Source organism: Pocillopora damicornis, chromosome 1 (assembly GCF_964200805.1).
Source record: "Pocillopora damicornis chromosome 1, jaPocDami1.2, whole genome shotgun sequence".
NCBI lineage: Eukaryota > Metazoa > Cnidaria > Anthozoa > Scleractinia > Pocilloporidae > Pocillopora > Pocillopora damicornis.
In genome coordinates this window covers 8387822-8407023 of record NC_142670.1, presented here as the reverse complement: position 1 = coordinate 8407023, position 19202 = coordinate 8387822, and the positions used below count along the sequence as shown (strand labels likewise).

The 19202-nt window shown below is 37.2% G+C and overlaps 1 protein-coding gene across 1 annotated transcript; it reads right to left on the bottom strand.

Annotated features, from left to right (window-relative positions):
• Window positions 1–20: 20 nt before the first annotated feature.
• LOC149051790 (uncharacterized) lies at window positions 21–8721 on the bottom strand. The gene is made up of 6 exons (XM_089214770.1): window positions 8712–8721; window positions 3218–3502; window positions 1482–1789; window positions 1328–1387; window positions 576–783; window positions 21–232 (listed from the first exon to the last, which is right to left on the bottom strand). Exons 1-6 carry the CDS (start codon window positions 8719–8721, stop codon window positions 87–89), a joined length of 1017 nt encoding a protein of 338 aa, XP_089070896.1. The 3' UTR covers window positions 21–86.
• Between the last annotated feature and the right edge of the window lie 10481 nt (window positions 8722–19202).

The following is a 19202-nucleotide window of genomic DNA, read 5'->3' as shown; positions in this document are numbered from 1 at the left end:
ACAAACAAACAAACTCAGAACTATGTATATGCGCAGCTGTACTTCAGTACCACGTAAATTTGTAAGGGAAATACAGGGAATTATACTTATCCATTGAGGAGTAAACACTGCAGTCGATACCAACCGGATTTCGCAAAATTTGCAGACGAAACATTTATGTTTCCTTGCGATTCTTCATCCTCAAAGTAGAAGTCACTTGCATTTTGGTGGTAGGCTTTATGAATACCCAGCACTAACGAAGAAAACAACAGGTGATGGTATTAATAATTTCACGACACTTTCTGGACTGAAAATACAGTCTGTATATCATAGTTGCATAAACGCTTTTATTTACTTTACCTCTAAACAGCGCAATCCTTTAAATATTGTAAAATAATTGATGATAAGACGTCAGCATTTTGAAGAGTTCAGATCGCTGGATATTATCATCCAATTCCATAATGATTGATGAACATAAATAGTCAATGGAAGGACTGAATGGATCGATTGATCCAGCAATAAAGCTTCGCATTCAGTAACCTATATCAGTTTACTACATCATCAAGGCCTATAGATTATACGCTGTTTAAACTCACCCATTGTCTGGCTGTCGATCACTTGTGAGGACTTTGTTCCAGTCAGGTGGAGCTTGCTGTATTTAAGAGCAAATTCTTCAAAGGCGATAGCCACTTTAAAAGTGGATCCTCTTCTTGTCTCAATCTCATCTGTTATAGGGGTGCGGTTACGAGCTTTTGTGATTTTTTTAATACCTGTGATGAATATCTCCAAAACCGCTATGGCTTCCTGTAATGACATGAAATATTTTTGTTTAGGTAAGGTGCTAAGCATTTGTGGTAAGAAAATAAAAAAAAATCATTACAAATAGATAAGAAAATTATTCAAGCGAGAGAGCCAACCAATTTCGGACACAAATGCATGTGCACAGGTTAGAGATCGACTAGACCAGGAAATCAAAATATTTTACTTGGAGGATAGATTACTCAGTTTTCGTCTACGAATTTAAAAAAAAAATAACAATCATACCGGTAATTACGATAATAATAATACTGATAACGATAATTTATCTATAAAAATTCCTAAAATAGCTTTCTTACAGGCGAGAAAAACTATACAGGTTAACGTCTTAATCAAGTAAAAAGTTATGAGCCATTAATCTTTTACTGCCACGAGCAATATGAGACGAAAGCAGAAAAACTAACAAACAAACAAAAAATGATTTATACACTTAATAAAAATTCGTATTTACGGATTCCGTTTGAACATTTAAAACATACTGACTGGAACTTCAGTTCCATAACTGCGTATAGAAATTAGAAGAATGAAATACCTGTAAGGAACTGGCGTTGGTGATATTCATTCTGCTAAGTTTAGAAACATATTCCGCCGCCTGAGGTAAATAAGGGAAATAACAGTTATAATTAAAGAGTATGAGGATCCTAAAAGTAAAAAAACAAAACAAAACAAAAACAAAAATTACACACCAGCTTTTGAATCCTTGTTGACTGCAACGCCGATGATGATGTCGATGGCAATAATGACTGCGATGGCGAGAGCGCGGACGAAAGCAAGTGAAGAGGTGACCGCAACGAAGGAGACTGTGACTGAGGTGACTGTGAAAAAGGTGACTGAGACATCGACAGAGACAAAAACTGAGGCATCGACTGCGACGGCGTCTGCGACACAGACAATGACGGTGATCGTGACGGCGAACGCGATGGAAACAATGATGACCACAGAACTGGCGATGGAGTGGGTTGTGGCCTTATAGATTCAGATGGTGAAGATTTTTCTGCAATTTTGAATGAGAACAATAATGGTGCAGCTGAAATCGACACAAATAACGCCAACAATAATTACTAAAGAAATGTTCTCAGAAACAATTTTTTTCCCATATTGTTTTCTATACTACATTTTAAGTTCAATTCATATTCATTGAAACAAATTGGTTCAGGTTTTTTTTTATTTAATTTTTTTTTTTTATTTTGTAATATTTAGCTCTAAAACTGTCTTCACGCCTCTTACAAATAACTTCTAAACTCGGGAAAGGACGGCAAATAATTGAATCGCTTTCTCCGATTACTTTATCAATGGAAGGCTCATAATAGTCAGTATACTCTGTTTCTGTTATATTCTACATCGCATTGAAACTAGCACCCACAATTAACTTCTATTATTTTCTAAAAGTCACATGTCAAGTTTTTATCGGACAGTTTGGTACCAGACGGTTTAATGAGACAATCACATTCAAAGTTGTAGTTCAAATCAACCAGTCACATTTAAAGTTGAGTTCGAATCAATAACCCACAACTTTAGTTTAAATCACCACACAGTGTACAGTGTACAGTGTACAGTGTACAGACTCCTAAATTAAGGCTTTCTTCAAAATGGACAATGTTCTCACTTGAACAATGACAATATTTCTTCTTTTCTCAGAAATTGTAATTTTTTATGATTAATTGGTTTTACCACTCGTATGCTTACAGACGGAATTGGATTATACTCAGTCCTATATATTACTATTATTGATACGGGGTCCAAGTGATGGTTAGGTGCAAGAACTGTCAGAAATTATGCATCTCCTGACTTTTCGTTGTCCACAAGATTAAAAGTGAGAAATATGTATCGTGAAATATTTATCCACGTAAAAGTTTTATCCTGATTTCCAGATGCTCCATGAGTTCCGCTTACTATAACAGCAATGGTAAGTATACAAACCATAGGTAATATTTGCATGACAGTTAATGAGCGCTTTTAGCGTACCTTAACCTAATTCAATATCAAAAATAAAGAGTAATTTTGTCTTATCTTTGGGAATTTCGCAAATATAAGCTAATTTCTCAGAGCCATGAATGCCACAAAATAGGCTCTGGTTACCTTTAATAGTCTGCTTGCATATGTGAGCCACAGATCCCTCACACTTTGGCTCTCCTGCCCATTTAGACAGTTTCAGTTTTCTAATAAATGTGTTATAATACCATAAGTCGCCACTGTTACGAAGTACTTAACCCGTAGTGTGCTAAACAAATGGACACTATTGGAATACATTACAAATACCTCGAACGTCCCCGTTTTTAACGCTACTATGATACTTGGGTTGATAAGTTACTTCTAACTTTCATAGGTATGGGCAATGCTGCACGCGCTGCAAGCTAGGCCATGACAGTTAAGTGCTATACCTGAGTACATAGGATATATTGTATAGTATATAGTATCATACCTTGCTGTGACGGTGACGGCGACAGCGACAGCGATGGCGACAGCGACGGGGACGGCGACGGGGACGGCGACGGGGACGGCGACGGGGACGGCGACGGGGACGGCGACGGGGACGGCGACGGGGACGGCGACGGGGACGGCGACGGGGACGGCGACGGGGACGGCGACGGGGACGGCGACGGGGACGGCGACGGCGACGGCGACGGCGACGGGGAAGGCGACGGCAACGGCAACGGCCATGGCCCTGGCGACGGCAATGGCCCCAGCGACGGCGATGGCGATGTTGCTGCTTAAGATGGATGAGGATGTTAATCTTCGATTAGAACGACATGTCAACCGAGCTTTTTTTTTTACTGTGTACAGTTTTCCTCCTGGCAGAATTTTTTTCTATTTTTCAAAATATTGGGTAGCGAGTGACACGAAACGCAGAGGGTGTAAAGGTTCGTAATTCAAGCTTGTCACCGTTACTCAATTTACAAAACTTGAATGAAACGGATATTTTATAAGAAGTGGACGCTAGCGAGGACCTTTTTGATTTCCTTTCAACGCAGGTTCTACTAAATGTGTTATAACACCATAAGTCGCCACTGTTACGAAATACTTTACCCGAAGTGTGCTAAACGAACGGACGCTATTGGAATACATTACAAATACTTCGAACATCCCCATTGTTAACGCTACTATGAGAACAAAAGACTAATAATCACATTACCGCATTAGGTATTATGTTGCACTAATTACATTATAACATTCAGATAACCTGTAACAATATCACAGCGTTTAGGTATTGTTTTCTCGTAAATGGTATTATGGCATCAGGGGGCCGTGCACAAAGAATAACATTAACCAGAAACTTTGGACTCATCTGATAAGAGTAGTGGTATATGGCTTTTGCAAGAACCTCGTCGATTAGAGTCCAGAGTTATCGGGATATGAAAGGGTCGCATTTAGCTTGTTGTATCATTTCAAGTTTAAATATGTCCTTTCCGCTCTTTTTCTCACAACGCACACGCTTAACAACTTACCTCCTACCTTAATTCACGACTCATACACAAGGAGGGGTTGTGCAGATCGAACTAGGAGCGTGAGTGCTTCATGCCGTCCGACAAAGGTACAGAGTACGATAAACAACTAGTTACAACTGAATTACTTCTCGCGCAAAAGAACATTTTGTGTGCCGACGCGTGACAAGAAACCCAGAAGACCCAGTGGAAAAAATAGGAACGTATTCCCTATCCTAATGCTGGGCACCAACCTCTGAGGGTTAGAGGTAAAACAGGCTAAATTATGTGAAGAAAAAAAAACTTAACTTAAAGCTCGAAAAGTTCGAAAAATGAGATGTATACATTACAAACGTCAAACCTTCTTTTCGAACTACAGCAATATATCATATATATTAAAATAAAATAGAATAAACACAGAACTGATTCCGCTATGCGAAGAAAAAAATAAATTTGCAAGTCTTTTGTATTCGTTTTATAAAACGATAATTGGCATGTATCTCAACAGACATGAGTCCTGGCATGGCTCTTTGCAAAAGATAACGCACTTCACGTCATCACACGTTGTTATCTAAAAAAGCAATTGGACTGATATTTCTTCGCAATTGGTATTCACCATCATTTTGTTCAATCGAAACAATAAATTAACTACATGAAAATAACTGATACTTGAAAGTTTACTGTTATTAATGCGAACAGAAAATAACTGATGATTGAAAGTTTACTGTTATTACTGGTAACAGAACCATCTGTAATTTTCCTCTGCTCACAAAGCTAAAAGTTAGACATATGTATCGTAAAAACGTGAATTGATATCGTTTCAAACATACTTTCATTAATTCAAATGTTAGTGTAAACCTGATTCTGACTGTCAGAGGGTTTATGCAAATCCTTTCATAAGTTCCACAAACGATATCGAATAATGTTTTTATGATGCCTAAGCGCTTCTGCTGCCGTTAGTTTCCTCTAAATAATATTAAAGAAAGCAAACAAACAGAAAAAAAAAAACAAAACAAAACAACAACAAAAATAACAACTTACCCTCTGAAATCTCACAAATATAAGCGTGGTGATATCCTCTACTTGTGACATTAGAACCACCAAACACGCCCTGCTCCCCATTACTGGACCGCTTGTACATGAAAGCCGCGTCGTGTTCACCTCTTGGTTCCCCTTGTTCCCATTTGCAAATAGTCAGCGGTCTTCCATTCACCCAAGTCCAATTCCCGGCCCTTTTTCTTAAACCAATACTCCATGTATTTCCATAGCGCTTAATATCTCGCCTTTGAATCTGGTCACTGATGAAATTCCATTCGTCTTCGGTTTCAATGGAAACTAGGTCCCCTCCTTGGTTTTGGCAGGTTTCTCTGTCCCAGAGCCAGCTACTGAGCCAGTTCGTTTCGCGCGCCGCAATTATGTACCAAGAGTTTTTAAAAGTTATATTTAGGCATTCTACAAAATGATAAAAATAAAAGCAAAAATACCAATTATCATAATGATAATCAAAGTGATAAATAATAATAATGATGATGACATAAAAAGATTAAAATCACAATCACAATAAAGGAGAAAAATAAATGAGAAAGAAAACGGAACTTATTTTTCATATAATTCGTTTTTTTTACAGTTTTATGATTTTTTCTTTACATGATTCCTGTTTTTTTTTTAACACCTCCAGTTTGTGTTTGATCAGTGTCAATTAATACTATACATCTTTCTTCCTTACGGCGTCCGCCATCTCTAACCTGCTTTTCTGAATTAGTTAACTTCACATCAGCTAAGATTATCTGTGAGTTCATGTAATTTTGGTAGTCAAGTTTTTGAAAATTAATTATTTCCTTGTTGAGCTGACACCTCCCCTCACCCCGCCCCCTATTCTTCCTCCCCCATCTGAACAGACTTAAAAAACGTAAAATTAAATGTGAATGTAAGTTCTTATAAATGTGCAACAGCGGCACGGCAACGCTTGCTCGAGTCGCTAGCTACAACCTTAACTTTGTTGCCTTTTTTCATAAATATATTTCGCTTGCCAGCTGAGACGTATTTCACTTTAAAGCAAATCAAGCTGATTAATTACTTATTAATCCTCTCTTTCTCGCTCTCAAGTCATTGTGGCTGCCAGCAAGAATAGTGGTTTTGAAATGATTTTTGGTAGCAAATATGCTATTAAATGGGTTGACACGCGGCATAAAAACCGTTTGTAATTAACCTAGACCTTCACTAGAAGTAACTCAGGAAGTTAGAACGTAACGTATTTGTTTAAAATTGAATTAATTGATGGAGTTTTCGTTCATTTTATATTTGAATTCGTTCAAACAATTTGTTCATTAAAAAACAGTGAGCGATATATTCAGTTCTATACTTTAAATACGCTTTCGGTGAGCCTTTGCAAGTCCGCTCAATATGGACATTTGTACCGTAAACTTCACAACAGAAAATGAAGGAAATCAACGAGAAAAAGCGGCATTAAAATTCCACTTTTGACAAAAGACCAGATTTACACACGCGATTGCACCAAGTATACGAGCAAACTCCCTCAATCTCGAAACAGATTTAAAAGTTTGTTTGGAAGCCTTTTAAATCACCTTTTCCATTAAACAAATAAAAATATATCGGTAAAGCCTCTATTTAATTTGCATTACCTCAGTCTGTTTAACTACCATTTACTCGTTCAAAAATTGTTCAGTTCATGGAGGATCTTGCCGTAATTACAGCCCTAAATCACTAGGGTTCTTTTGGAAAATATTTCGTTGAGTTTAAAAGAAAAAAAACTGTTATTCATAAGCTAAGGTCGGGAAAAACTGTGCGCTCTGTCTTCAGTACCAGTACTCAAGACCTTGGGTATACGTACTTCGATGCATTATGTTTAAAAGAACTCGGATTCACTCACTGACGTCAGTGATCACGCCTTGTAACTTGTGGCAAGGGAAAATTCCGTTGGTTAGATTATCCCAATCTCAGCGCGCTCGACAAAAGTTGTGAAATGTACAGTTTCCATCGCTGTTTTTCCAGCTACAGGTGATGCAAAGGGAAAATCTCAGGGTGATCATTTTTTTTCCGAAACACATGTCCCCGTTTTTGTCATGGCCATTATGTCCAACTACTGATACACGCTTAAAAGTTCATTCGTCGCTCACACGTACAAGTTACGTGAGCCGAGCATATTATGTGAACACCATTTTTAACTCGTGAATTGCGCGCATGCGCAAGAGCGAGTTATAGATACGATGTGGGGAATAGCATTCGCTCGCTCGCTCGCTCGCTCGATTGGTCGATTCCTGTAAACTTTTTTTAGATTTTAGGCTTTTGAGTACATTTGATAGTTTTTGGCGAGCAATAAACAGACGAAATGGTGACCTTTGTTGCTAAGAATAGTGGTGGGGTGAAAAAGAAGCCAATGATAATCTTAAAAGAGTTTTTTTTTTTCGTTTTAGTTTCAACAAGCGGCGCCAGCGACTGGCAAGCATTCAAGGATTCACACTGAAATAACAAAAACCTTCGTTTTTCATAAAATTGTAATTTACAATCCTTGAACTTGAAAACAATCCGAAGATTCATTGAAAATATCACTTACTGCGAAGCGCTCGGAGTTTACAGATGTTCAAAAGCTTTTTCTGTTATAGCGTGAGATTGAGGACAAAATTGATCATTACGTTTCGTCGCGTGTGTTTTCCCTGTGTGAAGCAACAAAAGATGCCGGCGACTGACTAAATAACAAGTTAACACGAATATCAAATAACACTTAGACAAATAATTTTAGCTACCGATTTTCAGTGAATTTTTAAAAAACAATTTTCTCGTAAGTTTCAAGACAATTTGAAGATTCAACATATATACAACGTACTAAAATGCGAAAGTTACACACCACAAAATTGATAAATAGGCCTGAAATGAAATTCTATCTTGTTATTGATTATACGTTGCCTAGCACGTGACTTAAATCTACCCAGGCGGAGATCTAAAATGACGGTGGCAGGCTTGGCTTAGTTATATCACTCAAAACTCGTTCCCGTTTGTCTCATTTGATAAAGAGGGAATCGTTAATGTTTTCATTAAGACAGTATTGCCTTGATTTTCTAATATTTACAACGAAAGACAGTAAATTTCACTTTTCACCCACATTTACTTCCAACCTTTTCTTTTGAACCAGAAACAAAAATGATAGACGTTTAAAACACATGACATCATCCACCTTGTTAAATGTAATAGCATGATCATTTCAATTGTAATGCCTTCTTGTCCCAACGTTACTTTGTTTCTTTGCTACATTAGCGAACACTGAACTACTGCTCGCACTCTAGATGACAATCAACCACAAAATTCCCTAAACCAGATAACATTAAACATAATCTCAAAAATCATGTGTCAATTCACGAGTTTGCTCACAGAGCACTTTGATTACTTTTAAGAAGCAAGAGAAATTTTCCTGACACAAGTGCAAGACTGCTAATGTTTCAGCACATAACATACTTCATGGTTGGAATGTAATCTTACCTCCGGGCATCTCGCAAATGAAAGCGTTTTCAACATCCCCAGAGATACCATTAAAGAGGCCTCCATTCTTAGATATTTCCGCGTTATAGACGTTAACATCTGGCTGAGAATCTCGCCATTTCGAAATATTTAGTTTTTCTTCACTCTCCCAAGTCCAAACTCCGCGATTATTCTCTAAACCAATGTGCCACGCACTAGTATTGGAAGTACCACGCTTTTGAATCTCATGACTGATAAACTGCCATTCTTCTTGAGTTTCGATGGAGACTAAGTAACCTCCCTGCTTGCAACAGACAAGCTTGTTCTGGCACCACTTTCTTCCGCTTTTCGAAAATATGTAGGATGAGTTTTTGAAACAGGTTGCTTGGCACTCTATGGAAAAAAATTAAAGGAATAAATAAACGAAAAAAAATGTATACTGATTGTAACAATAGTGATAATTCTGATGATGGAGACAAAGGAATGAATAAATAAACGAAAATATGTATACTGATGATAACAATAGTAATAACGATGAAGATGGAGAAGAAGAAAAAATACCATTAATGATAATAAAACAATGGGCATCAAAACCTTCTACCTCACCGAAGGAAAAATTAGAATTAGGCAAGGTTTTAAAAAAGGAAATTGGGAATCAGGGTAATAGTACCGTTAGTCTCTGACTTTTTTGTTTTGCTTTCCCACTAAAGTTTTTAATCGCAAAACGATGTCATTCCAGCAGGGAGTCTGACTAATTATTTTGATAATTCAGTCAGATCCTTTATTTCCAGTTCATTCTAAGATACTTAAATATTAAGTTGTAATTACACTACCTCACCTGTTCCTGGCAATTCCATCATCAAATGAAGGATGACTGTAGAAGAGAAAATGGGCAAAGTATTTTATTGTTATGTCGAAAATAACATTTGAAACGACCAAAGAGTTTCTTAGATTTCAAGTAATTCTAGTACTAAAGCATTTTAATTGTTAAAGAAATTGAAAGAAAAAAAAAGTGCAGTGTCTCCGCAAAAGGCTGACATTGGCATTACTCGCAGACGTAACTTGGAAAGTATCATGTAAAGGACAAAGGAGGTGAATAGCGAATACCAAAAAGTACCAGGTGAAATTTCCCAGTTGTTCATAATGTTGTTCTGCTTATTCAAGGCATGACAAAAAAAGGAAAAAAAGAAAACAATCTCTGTTTTTCATGGAGTCGAGCATTACCAGCAAACAGAAAAAAAAAACGTTTACGACTAAAGATGTGAAAGCGGTGGCGTGCTGCAAAAAGGATTATTTGAAGAATAATACGCAAAACAGGTTCAATCTGTCATATATCTCTTTCCTTTGATTTTGTTTACTTGAAGCTCAAAACTAATATGAAAATGAAAGAAAATTGCTGTGAAAAATGAAAAAGACTCGGTTTGTAACTGTGCCTCGAATTAACCGGGATGGGCGCTGATTGCATTGGGCAAAGACTTCACATGCTCGGAGCAAAGCAAATGCTAGCGTCTCATAGCCTTGTTTTCCATGAATTTACCTAACTGCCACTGACAGTTGAAGATAATTCCGTCATTCTCTTTATCGGGAGGTCAAACATATGGATTAGACATTTAATTTAAATTCAAAAAGTTCAAAATTGTCACTTCTCGGAATAGATAACTTTAAATAAATGCGCCCTACTCGATGAGGAAGTTGTACAAGTCGCGCGGTATTATTCCAAGTCAAGAGAGTGCCGTTGAGAAATCATTAAAGTGTTCTTTATGACCATCAGAAAAAATTCTGGTGTGCTCAGAGACTTGCTACTTGAAAAAAAAGAAAAAAAAACCAACAACAGCGTTAATTCCGGTTTGTTGGGTGCAACCTTTTTGTTGTTCCGCTTTCCGTCCGTATTTTTGCGCTGTTGTATAACGCAGTACTGTGGGAAATCGTGCCTGTTCATTGCCCAAATACGGCAAGTGGCGCAGTAGTGGAGTTATAAAAAGGTATGTTTTGCAACAATGAATTAAACGACGAGGAACTGTGTAACTGAATGAGTCTGAATGAATCTTTATCTAGATTTATAAAATTGAAACTATGCGTACCGAATTCTTTGAAAAAAAAAACTTTTGACACCGATGTTTAATGCCAAATTTATCATGAGATCGATGAAAAGCATGAAGACTGTACTATGTTTCATTTTCTCTTTTTCTAAGTGGAGTGGAATTTATTAATTAACTGTCTGCGGGGTTTTTGCGTCCGTTTAGAGAATAATATTCTACAACTGAAGCCGATAAAAATGTCGAGGAAGTAGGGAGTTAATTAAAAGGGACATAAAAGGTAGACCCGTCAAAAGCTGAACTGTCGCTGACGGCATTCATTTTAAAAAACTTTGTCCAAACTTGCCTTCTGTTTACCACAGTTATCGCTTTCTATGTAGGGTGTTCATAAAATAAGCTCAAATGCAACCCCCATTTCTATACATGCAAGATTGCTCAAGGAAAACGTCTGAATAAGTTTTAGTCGACGAATTTAATTCGTTTTTTCGCGAAAGAGATCGTACATGGTTTTTGTGTATTTCTCAGGTGACATCTTGTCACACCAACTTCAGAATTGAAGGTAGGCAACTATGTTCCTGCAACACTTCGTAGTATTTCTGACAGGTTTTTTATTAAACATCAATTAAGCACAACAATCGTGAATTATAACTACCATTTCAATTTTAAAACCGGAAAACTGTTTTATCGTGGTCAATTGTATCCAAATCATTTTGCGTCTGAACAAAACTAAAAACTACACTTGTAAACAAGTTAAAACATCTCTCCTCCTTTTTTAATCTATATGTTTATTTTCATTACCTTTATTACTTTCAAGTATTATAAAACTTAAGAACACGTGTTACCAGAGTTCAGTTTGAGGGAGAAAGCCCAGTAGAAGCCACCGATAATATCATCTTATTTCCGGTTGAATTTCGCTTTGGGTTACAGGATGTTCCAATACCGAAATATTTATATCTAACCAGTCACTATTTACTTAACATTTCCATGGAATGACCAGAAGATATAGTGCCGTTAGTATATGTGGACACCCTTGTAAGGGTCCGCGACTTAATAAGATCACAAGAGCGGCAGATTTTAGACAACGTTTTTTAAACTATTTTATAGGACGTTGGTGTAATAAACATCACTATCGACCACTCTTTGCTGACATAAGCCGCGAAAGTTCTATTTTTCCACTCGTAAACGGACCAATGAGACTAAAAGCTCTTTGTACCAGACGCAGAATGCTGTTTTACTCAACAAATACAAGTGATTCACGACACGAAAATAGCTTCATCAAGCTAAAGTTTTCTTAACTTGGATATGAAAATGGGTGTTTAAAACAATTTTAAACAACTCAAAACTAATCAGGATCCACTTTCATAGGTAGTTGTCATTTGGGATTAAATATTATGTCCACCGGAAACTAGTGTAAATATGCCGTCTGTTCCTCTACGTGCACCCGAACATAAATAACTGTCATCGATCTATCAAAAGATAAAAGTGCGAGTTTTAGGCCCGTAAAATTTTGACTTCGCCGGCTGCAATGATTCAGTAATATGTTCGTGTAAGTGTAAGATGCAAAGAAACTACGGAATTTCTCAGTTTGAAATATATATATAACTACTATACATATTCTCCGTTTGGTTAGATCACCTGTTCGGTGTGAGTTTATGAAGTTGATTATCATCCGGATTAGAAAACTAAGTGCGGTCGGCGGGAATAGTTGAGCCCTAAATCTACATCTTTTCCTTTCTCTCACTGCATAACTTCTCCTTTATTGCACATTGTGTAATGACTGAGTTCATATCTTTGCAGAATGATTACGTTGAGTTGCCAAAGAAAAACCCTACCTATTTTCTCAGCTACATGTGCATGTGCTGAACATTAAATTCATATGAAAAGAGCACTCGGCAAGCGTGTGACGGCCTTAGAAAATTTACGTAGCGCGTGGTTCAGCAAAAAAATTGGAATCTAGGCTAATTTCGGATATCAAATTACATTCTGCCCAATACAGGAAATTTGATCGCAACGTATTTCAACACAGGAGGAAAGGGAACCTTTAACAGAACTAAGTGATTCTATGCGAGCTTTATTTTCAAGATCCCGATAAGAAAATCGGCTGTGCAATTTCCCTCCCTTCCGTTGCTTTTATTGTTTGCATTGTAGCTCCATAGGAATAAGATAGGGCATGCACTATGTTAAAATGGTGTTTGCACAACGCAACCGATCGTATTGAACATATTCATATAGTGATTACTGGTTAGAGCACTTTATAGATGCGCTTTAAACATGCTTATGTTTATGATTGAAAAAAAAAAAAACCTTCCGTGAATAACGTTTGTATTCACTCGACAAAGTCATTAACACTAAAGTTGTTGAGCATTTTTGACAATTTTTCATCATGATATACTTGGTCTGATTCCTGTTAGGACACGCTCAAGGAAGCGAGACTATCTTCCCAATTTGTGAACGCTAAAACTCACACTAATACCTCCCTACAAGAGGATAAGAACAATTTGTAGTTAAAGTGACGAGCATCTTGTTAAAAGGATGGGGTTTGCAGCTTGTGTTGTTTTGAGTCAGAACCAGCTGTTTATGGCTAAGTAAGTCGGGAAAATCTACTGTCGTTTACGATATTGACATCGTGTATTTCCAAAATAATTAGTTCTTTTGGTCTTTTGCACCCGCTTAAGACTGTACCAAAGCAAAAAAAAAAAACACTCGAAGCAATGCTGTAAAAAACAATGATCAAACTGATCTTAATAAATTTTACAGCATGGTGCGAGAGCGTCATTATCGTGCCAAGTAAAATGCATAGCCTAAGGGTTAAAATATCATCTGACACGTCAACACGGAGTATTCAAATTTATCTTTCGATTCAATACGTATGCTAATTATCGCCTTTTATTCTTCCCCAGCCATTTAATAAAACGATTTGATAAGCAATGAAAAAAGCGTCTTCTTTCAAACGGTCTCGACTATCTTGTGCTTATAACCAGATCATTCTTTCCATTCCACGCACTACAATTTCACCATTGAAGACTTTATTTCTTGTTAACATAGCATCATCGAAACGCAAGGGAGGTTGGGAGAATTCATAAAATATTTCATCTTGATATTCCAAGCAACTATCCAAGAGGATATGCAAGAGATTAAAAAATAACCCTCAGGTATAAACTACCCAAGAGGGTTTAGAAGAGATTCACAATTAATCCTCATGTATACACCACCCAGGATGGCACGAAAAATTGAATTCCCACTAATTTATATCAGGAGACCGCTCTTTGTCTGGACTCTTTCTTTTGACTGAAAGTTAAGGCATCCACCGTTAAGTTATATAATTATGATCCTTTACTAGTTCCTTAGGTGTCTTTGTCAAGCTCGGCTATTCTTGACAGACATCATTGCAATTTCCCATGATTTTTCGACTGGAGGCATTTCCCGCCTAAAGTGTACGGTCGAGAGCGATTTGATTTACCGCATCAAAAACAGGATTATATGTTGAGACCTCGCGAATCCATCTGCTGGAATTCTCCCTGTCTAATTAGTCCGGCACAGAGACCAATTGAGGATATAACATACAGGTTGTCTGGTTACCTGGCGTTGAACTAACAGCCTCTTTTGGCGCGCTTGAGACCTGCTGGTGGGACAAAACATATTGTAGTCATCGCGGAATCGACGAAACAATTCGTTCCTCGCAAAAGCTTTTGGCCTGATTTCGCATTAACTTTTCGTTAGCACATACAAGTACTTTTTGGGGTCGAGATCGGATCCCGTAACTATAGAAAGCTCAGCCAATCGATCGAAGACTTCGGCCTCCATGATAAGATCGCGCCAAGTGATTCCAATGCAATATTTATTGTGTTTTTGTAATTGAAATTCGAGCATAGATGAAGTATTATTTATTAGGTGAACCTTTAACTTATAATCAATAGGTTTAAGTATCCGCATAGACACCTACGGGCCGTAAGCGTTGATGTAATTCTCTACACTGATGACACAAATATAGAGCCTCTGTAAAATGCATGCTGCGAATTTTATTCGGGGCCAAAGCTCCTCATGAAGTTTTTGCAAGTAGCCCGGTATTATTCCAAGTCAAGAGAGTGCCGATGAGAAACCAAAAAAGTGTTCTTTATGACCATCAGAAAAAAAGTCCGCTGTGTTCAGAGACTTGTTGTTTGAAAAACGGACAAAAAACTGAAACCGACAACAGCATTAATTTCGGTTTGTTGCAACCTTTTTGTTTTTAGGCTTTCCGTACGTATTTGTGCACTGTTGTATAATGCAATACTGTGGGAAATTGTGCACATTCCTAGCCCAAATACGGCTTAAGAGGCGTAGAAGTGGAGTGATAAAAAGGTATGTTTTGGAACAATGAATTAAACGGCGAGGAATTCTTAAACTGAATCAATCTGTTCTCTATCTAGATTTATAATTTTGAAACTATGCGTACCGAATTCTTTGAAAAGAAAAACTTGTGACATCGATGTTTAATGCCATATATGTCACGAGATCGATGAAAACATGAATACAGTACTATGTTTTATTTTCTCTTTTTCAAGCTGGGGTGGAATTTATTAATTAACTGTCTGCAGGGTTTTGGCGTCCGTTTAGAGAATAACATTCTACAATTGAAGCCGATAAAAAAGTCGAAGAAGCAGGGAGTTAATTTAAAGGGAAATAAAAGGTAGACCCGTCAAAAGCTGAACTGTCGCTGACGGCATTCATTTTAAAAAACCTTTGTCCAAACTTGCCTTCAGCTTACCACAGTTATTGTTTTCTAAGTAGCGTGTTTATATAATAAGCTCAAATGCAACTCCCATTTCTTTTGGTGCAAGATTGTTCAAGCAAAACGTCCGAATAAGTTTTAGTCGACGAACTTAATTCGTTTCTCGCGAAAGAGATCTTACATGGTTTTTTTGTGCATTTTTCGAGTGACATCTTGTCACACCACTTTCAGAATTGAAGGTAGGCAACTATGCTATTATGTTCTTGAAACCCTTCATAATATTTCTGAAAGGTTTTGCACTAAACGTCAATTAAGGACAAGAATCGTGAATTACAACTACCATTCCAATTAAAAAAATAAAAACTTTTATCGTGGTCAACTGTTTCCAAATCATTTTGCGTCTGAACAAAACTAAAAACTACATTTGTAAAAAAAGTTAAAACATATCTCTTCCTTTTTAAATCTATTTGTTTATTTTCATCACCTTTGTTATTTTCAAGTATTATAAAACTTGAGAACACACGTTACCAGAGTTCAGTTTGTTTGAATGAGATAGCCCAATAGAGGCCACCGAAAATATCATCCTATTTCCGGTTGGATTTCGCTTGGGGTTACAGGGTGTTCCAATAACGAGATGTTTATGTCTAACCAATCAATATTTACTTAACATTTTTTATAGAATAACCACACGATGTATTAGAACTTCCGGATTGAAGCCCACTCATCGCCCAATTCTTCAATCTTATGATACACAGGAGTTGCCCTCAGCAAATGCCAGTATGCTTATGTTGTATAGTTCTTCGCTTGAAAACAACGCCAATGCGATAGATTGTGTACAGTATTAAAACTCTTTTGGAGGAGGTAATATGACATATGATAATACTCGATCGCTTCTCACTGAAATAAGCCACCACTATTTTTTTTTCCTTCATAAAAGGACCAATGAGACTAAAGGCTTTTTCTGCCAGGTGCGGAGTAATGGTGCGCCTCATCAAAATAAGAAATTTACTATATCAAAATAGCTGTATTAGTTTACATTTTCTCATAACCCAGAAATAATAAACTTATGAAATACGTTTTTAAGAAAACTGCTGCAGGAATCATGTTTTAAGTGAGTTTGCTTTTGTAGATCAGTATTTTGCCCACCGAAAGTTTTATCGAGTATCTCATATGTTCAGCTGCACAGATGGAAGAAATTATCATATATCCATCAAAGGAATGAAGCTGATCGTTGTAATTGGTAATTTTTACATGGTATGTTGCTAACTTCACCGGTGGGACTGATCCTGTAGTACATGTGCGTGGAATAAACGAGGGGAAGTAGGAGTCCTCTGGTCAATTAATGTCATGGGAACCGGAATCAGTCGGAGTAATATTTACCACAATGCTACATGTATTATAACGACACGCATGGGAATCCAGCATCTCTTTGAAATGCGAGAAGCACAAAGCACAATAACATCGATATTTGCCTACATAGTAATTGGAAGAATATAATAGCAAATAATATGGAGAGAAGCTCGAGCGCTCAAAGAAAGGTGCGCAATGGAAGCAAATGTGTGAAAAATTTCCTTTCAAAGAGACAAAAAGTGATCTTTGTAGGTCAATGTTAGAGACCGGTCTGGAGGGTGTAAAGGTGGTGGGGGGGAAGAATTAGGATAAAATTTACCTTATTTTCCCCCTTTCCCAAGCGATTAATAATAACCGATTCCGTCGTTAATTCTGACTTCAAAACAATACAGCATCGTCACAAAGAAAATGAATTTTGGCTTTTAACAATCAACGTTTTGATGATTATTCTAACCGAAGTATTGAAATTTCCTAATTACAACTTCACTCATTATCAGTTAAAATTTTTGACAAACACGCATTACCAGAATAAAACCTTTTCACTGCTGCTAAGCATCAACTGTTTAGTGAAATGGCTGGTGACGGTATCTTAGCTTCCAAAATAACCAAGGATTACTGCTAACTCACCATACAAGCGAGTTTATTTGTGTTAATGTCAATAGATCTGAGAACTTTGTTCCTTTTGGCATCTATTAAAATTAGCTTAAGAGCTAATGTCAGCATGCATCAAACAAACAGCGTCAAGTCACCCAAATTTGTTTTCCCTCCTACTTTCATATTTTGTAGCCCAATATGTTCTAATAATTGTGGTGTAGTGTTTTTGTAAAAAAATATTTTAGTTTTCGAGAAATATTTTTTTTCGTTCGACCGCTCAAAGATGCAAATTTTCACCGTGAATATTACCCGAATTGTGTGGCCTCATGCAACGAATGTACTGGACCTCCGGTATTTCTGTTAACATAATCCTTTGTTCTATCATCTAAACTTAATCCCCTGTCGTTATTGAAGCTGGCAAAGAAATAAATATTTTTTGGTGAATATTTTTGTCCGACATACCTTTTCCTATGTCGAAAACTAGCATCAAAACAAAGACAGTTTTAACAATGACCGATATGACACAATCTACTGAGCTGCAAGCTTTTATAAGACAAAAGGATGGTTATAAAGTTGCTGTAAAAATTTCCATGTGTATTTGTGTTGTTTTATCTTGAGACGAACTCAAAGTCCAGAAAAATTTACTTGATAGCGACTATGAAATGTAGATGGTGCGCCTACTTGTCGCCACCGTTAACTGGCATAAATTACTACAATTTGCAAAAAAATCTAACATGACACTCTTACCTTGTTCATTTATGATTTTAATAGCTGTTTCGATGATCACGTTTATTATGCTCTACCACATTCTAGCCAGATTTGAGTTCCAGTTTATATATCTTCTCTAACTTATTTTATCAGTTGCGTGACAAGCGTGACACAGAAATTCAAAGATGAATCAACCTCCGAAATACCAAGAGATGGTTTTTTTTCCTCTTTGCATGAGATCTAGAAAAAACTTTCAGGAATAACTGCATTCAGAAAACTAAAATGTCCAGATCCATCAATGATTCCTTTGCCGGCTGAAGTCAAAGTATGGCATGACAGGACGGATAATGCATGCACTGTAAGTACCTCCCGTTGTTCCATACAAAGCCTTAGAAAAGTTTTCTAAGGCTTTGTATGGGACAACGGGAAGGTACTTACAGTGCATGCGTTTTCCGTCCTGTCATGTACAGTAGTCAATTTGATGGACAAGCTACATACTGATTTAGCTAACTGATCTGTTTTATAAGGGTTTCATTTTACACGCTGACATGGAGATTTCCTATTTAGTTAAATCGTTCGCTGGTGGAACTTGTGGGTTTAGTTATCGAGAAGACCAAGTCATTCCCTTGCGTGATTGTTTAAAAGACATTTCAAGTCACTTGCGGAGTTGCAAGTTTTCAAATTCAGAAAATGAAGTTGATCTTGTTTTGTCGCGTGCCGGCATCTTCGAGACGCCAAAAGATATCGATGATTCTACAAATTACCCACAGATCAAATCTCGGTGTTGGGTGGAATCGTGGCTCCAATAGCAGATGAAGGGTGCCAAAAGAAATGTCCGACCGTGGTAAAGGTAGGGTTAAGTCGATTCCAAAAGCTGATAGGGGAATTGGCAAGCGTTTATCACAGATAGTACTCAAGATGTCTGGAAAATTCGTACAATCTGGCTTTGGTAAGTAGGCTACCTACCACCGTGAGCAAAATTACGCGTGACGTCAGAGTTAAGTTTCGATTGGGAATTGGTCAATAGGCTACCAAAAATTTAGACAGAGGCGGAGTTTTCGGAACTAATGTCTGAACACTTTGTTGGCTTTCAGCCGTCTGGGGGGACACGTA